Raw genomic sequence first — 7,500 nt, 5'->3', positions numbered from 1 at the left:
AGGACCCGGTCCAGGGGGTCAGGACCCGGTTTAGGGGGTCAGGACCCGGTCCAGGTGGTCAGGACCCGGTCTAGGGGGTTAGGACCCGGTCCAGGGAGACCGTCAGGTGGGGGGGCTGAAGAGTGGACCCACAGAAACAGAGACACACACAGAGACAGACACACACAAACACACACACACACACACACACATATACACAAACAAATACACACAGACACACACAGAGACACACACACACTCACACACACAAATACAGATACATACTACATACATTGGTATATATACTGCATACTATAGTATACATAGTGCACTATACTACATACATACTAGACACTAATACAAATACTACATACATACTGCACATGGTAGTTTACATACTGCATACTGTTGTATACATACCACACTGTATTATATATACTACACACATACTACATGCATACTATGAACTGTAATAAACATACTACATACTGTAATATATATACTACACTACACTGTAATATATATACTACATGCATACTATACATTGTAATAACATACTACATACTTACTACACACTGTTATTCACTAAATACCACAAGGAAATGCGTCCTATTAAACTGCATATTAATCAAGCAACAGGTAAATGACTACGATGACACAGGATTTATTTTGTATGATGGCAAGTTTATTTGAGTGGAGAAACAACAGAATGCTGACACAGCCAAGACCATGGGCCAAGACACACTTCATATGAACCATGAACCTTAACCTCAATACTGACCGCCTGGTTCACCTGGCCCAAGCAATGCATTAACCCTACGCAAGGATATCACGGGAACGTGGTTATGTTTAAAGACATCGAGATATAAAAAGAAAAACAAAACGATGTGTAACGATGAAGAAGTGCGAGAGGAGTAGACGGGTGGTCGTGTGGACGCTAGGAACACGTACAAAATTCACATTTATTCATCGAAGACGAAGTATAAAAAACTAGCAGTACGCCTAGCGGGTGGGTTCAGACCAGCTGGGCTTCCAGTTTAATAAGAGATGAATCGAGATCACACCAAGCTTAACCTCTTCCTTCACAATCCAAAAATCCTGTTTAAGTTGATTTCTGTATAAAATAGATTTCTATGAGCCTGGTTTAATGTGCTTTCCTACCTTGTCTGGTATATGTTTAATATTTGTTGTATTTACATGCAGAAATGGTTTGTTTACCGTTGAGTTCTGCTCCAGATCTTTAATATCAGCAGTATAAATGAGCCGCTGGTATAAAGTCAAGGACTCGTGAATGGTTTCAGGACGACCGGTTCTAAGGGATATACATTGAACCATCGAAAAAAGAAAAAGAAAGACACATATATATAATATATATATATATATACATATATCTCATGTAAATATATATCATGCATGTATGATAAATATATATGTATATCATATGATTATATACATACATATATAAGTCTACTACCGGGATAGCTAGATCTTCCTATTGTATTTAAATGTTAGTAGCACTTATACAGACTGACCAACAGAGGGCGCCACACACACACACACACACACACACACACACACACACACACACACACACACACACACACACACACACACACACACACACACACACACACACACACACACCACACACACACACACACACACACACACACACACACACACCTGGCCGCTATCTAACATTGGCTACAGGACTTTATAAATGTTAGAAGCACATCTTTTATAGCATCTGAAATATAATCTGAGTGTACACTTTATTTTACAAAATAATCTCCTTTCCCTCACGGCGGACGTCCACTGTTTACAGGCTTCATCCTAACACCAGTGGACCACCGGCCAGTCACACCTCATCACCAGTGCTTTCCTCATGCTAGGCACACGTTTCACCCCCCCCCCCCCCTGGTTTCCAACCAGATGGTACAGCCCAGACCGTGTTAAAGAGGGCAGATATGCCACCAGTCCACTAGTGGGCAGCAGTACAAAACCTTACAAACACAACCTCATGATTCATAGAAAAACTAGGAGAGTAGAAATGCTTCAGGACCAGAAGGTCTACAGGAGCCACGTCACAGAACAGACTGGAATGTGTTGGAGCACAACGGAGACTTTAGTGTTTGTGTCAGTAGATATAAGAGTGTGTGTGTACTGATATGTTTTCATCTGTCTGTATGTCTGTTTATATGTCTGTGTGTGTGTGTGTGCGTCTGTGTGTGTGGGTGCGTGTGGGTGTGTGTGTGTGCGTGCCTGTGTGTTCTTATAGGTTGCTGAACAGCTCTTTCTTCTTGGTCCAGTCCATGGTGGGGGCGCGCTTGTTGGAGCGTTTCTGGTGAGCGCGCTCCTTCACCTGCTGCAGCGACAGGCTCAGCTCCGGGATGCTGCCCAACGCCTCCGGCTCCGAGTCCTGGGGGACACCACCACAACGGCAACAACAACAACGTCAACAACGTCAACGTCAACCACAACAACGACAACAACAACAACGTCAACGACAACAAAGTCAATGACAACATCACCAACAACAACACCAACAACATCAACATCAAATACAATATCATACAACGTCAACAACCACAACATCAAAAACAACCTCATCAACATCGACGACCTCAGCACAACAACAGCAGAGGGTGACTGGATGAAGGTGTAACCCTGAAGGGCTGACCCATCAGGCTCCAGGTGGGACAGCAGGACCTCTGTGGTGGGACGGCCCACCGGGACGCTCTCTAGCTCCTACCTGGACCATCCCCCCATACCCCACTACAGGGTGCTACCCCGGCAGGGCTCCGAGCTGGGGTCACACCCCTCTCTCGTTAATATAAAGTCAACTCATTTGGGGAAAAACAGGAGAGCGTTTGTTTAATTGTTAGTTTCACTTTTAAAGTGTTGATGATAACCTGAGGCTGAGTGTCACAGGGTCTGATGTGAGGGAGGTGGGGGGGGTCCCGGTGGGGGGGGTCCCAGTGGGGGGGGGTCCCGTTGGGGGGGTTACCTCGGGGGGGGTGTGGGCGGGCGGGGGGGTGAAGGACGCGTTGGACGAGGCGTTGGACGGCGACGGGCTGATGCTCATCTTGGAGTCCCTCTCTCTCTCGCTCTCGCTCGCCCCGCCGCCGTTCTCCGTCTGGAACCTCACCGGCCCCTCCCCCGCGCCGTTCAGACCCGGCTCTGGGAGGGGTCCTGGGGGAGGACACACACACACACACACACACACACACACACACACACACACACACACACACACACCATCGTCATCAGCTCCAGCCTCCCTAAACATGAGGCTCCCCCCCTGAAGGAGGAGCTGATCAGCGTAGCCCCTGGAGCAGGACGCCCGGACCATGAGGCCCCCCCCCCCCCCCCCCAAGCTCCAACTGGGAGCGCCCCCCCCCCCCTCCATCACCTCTGGCTGGTCCCAGTGTGCGGATCTCCTCTCAGTGCTATCTGGTTCTGGACCAGTGCTCCCAGTGCTCCCAGTGCCCCGGATCGCGTGTCCCGTGCCGCTCTGTTACATAGCAGGACTCCTCCTCCATTATTCACACCGACGGTCGGGAACGCCTCTCCTACCGGGAGGAGGACGCCCCCCCCCCCCCCCCCCCACGCCATAGCCCCCCCCTCTGCCTCCACCTCCCTCCGCTGTCCAGCCGCCGAGAACCACTCAGTCCCCCATTCCAAACTTTCGCTCACACACACTTGGTAATGCACACACACACACTCTTACAGACACACACAAACACACACAAAGATGGTGTAGATGGCAAAGATATTAATACACACATCCCATCATATCTCTGCTGTGTCTCCCCTCCAAAGCAGCGGCCCAGCCACAGACCTGCTCTGGTCATGGCCGCCCCCGTCCGTCCGTCCCTCCCTCCTCACAGACAGACGCCGGGTCTCCTACCTTCCATGGTCTGGCCGGGCGTCCCTCAGGAAGGACGGCTCACTCTGACCGACAGACGGCTCACTGTGACAGACAGACGGGTCACTGACCGACAGACGGCTCACTGACAGACTGACGGCTCACTGACAGACTGACGCCTCACTGACAGACTGACGCCTCACTGACAGACAGACGCCTCTCTCTACAGACGGACGCCTCACTCTGACAGACGGACGCCTCACTCTGACAGACGGACGCCTCACTCTGACAGACAGACGCCTCTCTCTACAGACAGACGCCTCTCTCTACAGACAGACGCCTCACTCTGACAGACGGACGCCTCACTCTGACAGACAGACGCCTCTCTCTACAGACAGACGCCTCTCTCTACAGACAGACACCTCTCTCTACAGACAGACGCCTCACTCTGACAGACGGACGCCTCACTCTGACAGACAGACGCCTCTCTCTACAGACAGACGCCTCTCTCTACAGACAGACGCCTAACTCTGACAGACAGACGCCTCACTCTGACAGACAGACGCCTCTCTCTACAGACTCGCTCCACCTGCACTCTGCTCCCTCCTCAGACATTCACCTGTGTGTGCTGTGGGTGTGTGTGTGGTGTGGTGTGCTGTGTGTGTGTGTGTGGTGTGGTGTGGTGTGCTGTGTGTGTGTGTGTGTTTGTGTACTCGTGTGTGTGTGTGTGTGTGTGTGTGTGTGTGTGTGTGCTCTCCATCCCCTCTCTCCCAATCAGGATCAGGCTACGGTCGGGGGAGAGGCCACTCGGGAGTTGTCACCGTGGCGACCAAACAAAGGTGCTGTCTGGTAGTAGGACGCAGGCTATATATAAGATATTCTGTTAGTGTGTGTGGGTATGTATGTTTGTCTGTTTGTCTGTGTGTCTGTGTGTGTGTGTGTGTGTGTGTGTGTGTGTGTGTGTGTGTGTGTGTGTGATTGTGAGTGTGATGTAAGTCCCTTTAGATGAGAGCTTCTGCTTAATGTTTATGTGCTCTATGTGTGTTTGTGTGAGTGAGTTTGAGATTGTGTGTGTGTGCTTGCATGTGTTAGTGTGGGTTAAGGATCTCCGGAATGTGTGGTGTGTGTGTGTGTGTGTGTGTGTGTGTGTGTGTGTGTGTGTGTGTGTGTGTGTGTGCGTGTGTGCGTGCGTGTGCGTGCGTGTGAGCTAGGTCTCCCTGAAGTGTGGGTGTTTGGTGCAGCTCGTTACCTGGGCAACGCTTCCCTGACATTTCTTCCTCTGGGGAAATCGTTTTATATCTGATGGACCGGAACCCAAACAGGACAGAGAGACAGAGACAGAGGGACAGAGACAGAGAGACAGCCAGAGGGACAGAGAGAGGGACCGACCGAGAGACAGAGGGACAGAGAGACAGAGGGACCGACCGAGAGACAGAGGGACAGAGAGACAGAGGGACGGACAGAGGGACAGAGAGACAGAGGGACAGAGGGACGGACAGAGGGACAGACAGAGGGACAGACAGGGGGACGGATGCAACCCCACAACCCCCTCAACACAACGGAGTCACAGACACAAGAGGCTCCCACCTGCTGTTGGTCCAGGATTGGTGTTTTAAAGAGTTTAGGACACCACACGCACGCACGCACACACACACACACACACACACACACACACACACACACACACACACACACACACACACACACACACACACACACACACACACACACACACACACACACACACACACACACACACCAAGCTACACTCTCCCTCTCTAAACCTCTGCTTTGTGTCGACTCAGACCGGCCAACCGGCTCACTGCGTTAACGCTGGTCCCTGTTGCCATGCCGACGGGTGGCAGGGCCGCGTGTTGACTGCGAGCGGGGGGGGGGCGGGGGGCTCCTCTAGGAGAGCTGCTCAGCCACCAGCTGGCGGCTGGAGTGCTGCCACTCGACACACGGAAGCCTTCTCCTCCGTGGGCGGGCTGCGGCGCCCCCTGGAGGCCTCCGGGGGCACTGCAGGCCGGGGTTAGCCTAGCGCTGCTAGCGAGCTAGGCTAGGTGCTTGATTGAAAGGCTAACCTGGATGTAGAAAGTGGGGTTGACCTTAACGAGGTCTGCTGCTCCGCCTCACTTGACGCCCTGAGGCCGAACGCAGGCGGGCAGAACACCCACAAGGGAGCCTTCAGATCAGTGTCAGCAGATGATAGGTCACACATACGGAGCCATCACTATGGCTCTCTTTAGACTCACTATTAAGTTTGTTTTTGTTCCCTGGCAACACAGAACTACAGATTTTGCATGCCGTCCTAACACGATTCTATTTGCATCGGTGTATTTATGTTCATTTGTTTGGCTCGGAGTATGGAAAGCAGCACTTTGCTCTCCTCCAATCAATAGTGGAGAGGCCCACAGCCAACCGAGTCCCTCTTCAGCCTCTACTGCATCGGTGTGGTCGGACTGATAGGGTACACTATCCCTCACCATCCCAGTATGCCTGCCCCAAACTGGTTCATCTTGGATTGAACTGAGACCAGGATGCAGTAGAACATATTGTGTTGTGTAAATCCTAAACTTTAACAGAGGAGAAAAGGGAAACCGTTTCTACACCACGTCATAAGTCTGAATCAGTAACATGGCCTCATCTATAACCAGTAGTCTGATGTCAGAGTTTAAAATGAATCATCCCAGAGTGTACTGATGCTCTGTGAGAGACGGTCAACCACAGCGGGGCGGAGCGTTAAGATGGGAAGGATCCGTTTGAAGAGAAGAGAAGAGAAGAGAAGAGGAGAGAAGAGAAGAGAAGAGAAGAGAAGAGAAGAGAAGAGAAGAGAAGAGAAGAGAAGAGAAGAGAAGAGAAGAGAGGAGAGGAGAGGAGAGGAGAGGAGAAGTCTTACTGGTGAGGTGGCCAGGGGAGGGGGGTTTGGGGGGGGTCTTACCGGTGAGGTGGCCAGGGGAGGGGGGTTTGGGGGGGGTCTTACCGGTGAGGTGGCCAGGGGAGGGCGCCACACCACAGCTCCTGAAGAGGCGGTCTGTGTCGGGGTCGACCACCAGCAGACGCGTCTCCCCCGCCCCCGCCTTGATGGCCTCCACCACCTCCGAGTGGCTCCGACCCTCCACACACCGACCGTTCACCTGGACCGGGGGGACGGGGGGAGAGAGAGAGAGAGAGAGAGAGAGAGAGAGAGAGAGAGAGAGAGAGAGAGAGAGAGAGAGAGAGAGAGAGACCATGGTTAGCTCTTCACACACGTACATTGGGTTAGTGTTTAATAGTGTGTGTGTGTGTGTGTGTGTGTGTGTGTGTGTGTGTGTGTGTGTGTGTGTGTGTGTGTGTGTGTGTGTGTGTGTGTGTGTGTCGGCTGCTCATTGTTCATGAGGACAAACTGTTTATCACCAGAGTATTATCACTAGGGGCTCCAAGACAGGACATCCTGACTGTCTACACACGGCATCCGCACACACACACACACACACACACACACACACACACACACACACACACACACACACACACTACACACACACACACCACACACACACACACACACACACACACACACACACACACACACACACACACACACACACACACCCTATGACAGTGTGAAGGTGAGTTGTGTGGTAGCGGGGCTGCAGTAGGCCCAGCCCTGG

General features: G+C 51.8%; 1 protein-coding gene across 1 annotated transcript in view; it reads right to left on the bottom strand.

Annotated features, from left to right (window-relative positions):
* Positions 1-1,629: 1,629 nt before the first annotated feature.
* nherf1b (NHERF family PDZ scaffold protein 1b) overlaps positions 1,630-7,500 on the bottom strand; it is a 24,061-nt gene continuing 18,190 nt past the window's right edge. Inside the window, exons 3-5 of the mRNA XM_056609489.1 lie at positions 6,831-6,984; positions 2,987-3,171; positions 1,630-2,398 (exon numbers count right to left, since the gene is read on the bottom strand). Of these exons, the coding sequence (XP_056465464.1) occupies positions 2,252-2,398; positions 2,987-3,171; positions 6,831-6,984 (486 nt within the window). The 3' untranslated portion in view covers positions 1,630-2,251. The remainder of the gene's footprint in view (positions 2,399-2,986; positions 3,172-6,830; positions 6,985-7,500) is intronic.

The sequence above is a fragment of the Gadus chalcogrammus genome, chromosome 2, assembly GCF_026213295.1.
Source record: "Gadus chalcogrammus isolate NIFS_2021 chromosome 2, NIFS_Gcha_1.0, whole genome shotgun sequence".
NCBI lineage: Eukaryota > Metazoa > Chordata > Actinopteri > Gadiformes > Gadidae > Gadus > Gadus chalcogrammus.
The sequence above is the reverse complement of the archived record's forward strand: the minus strand, read 5'-3'. Positions and strand labels throughout refer to the sequence as shown.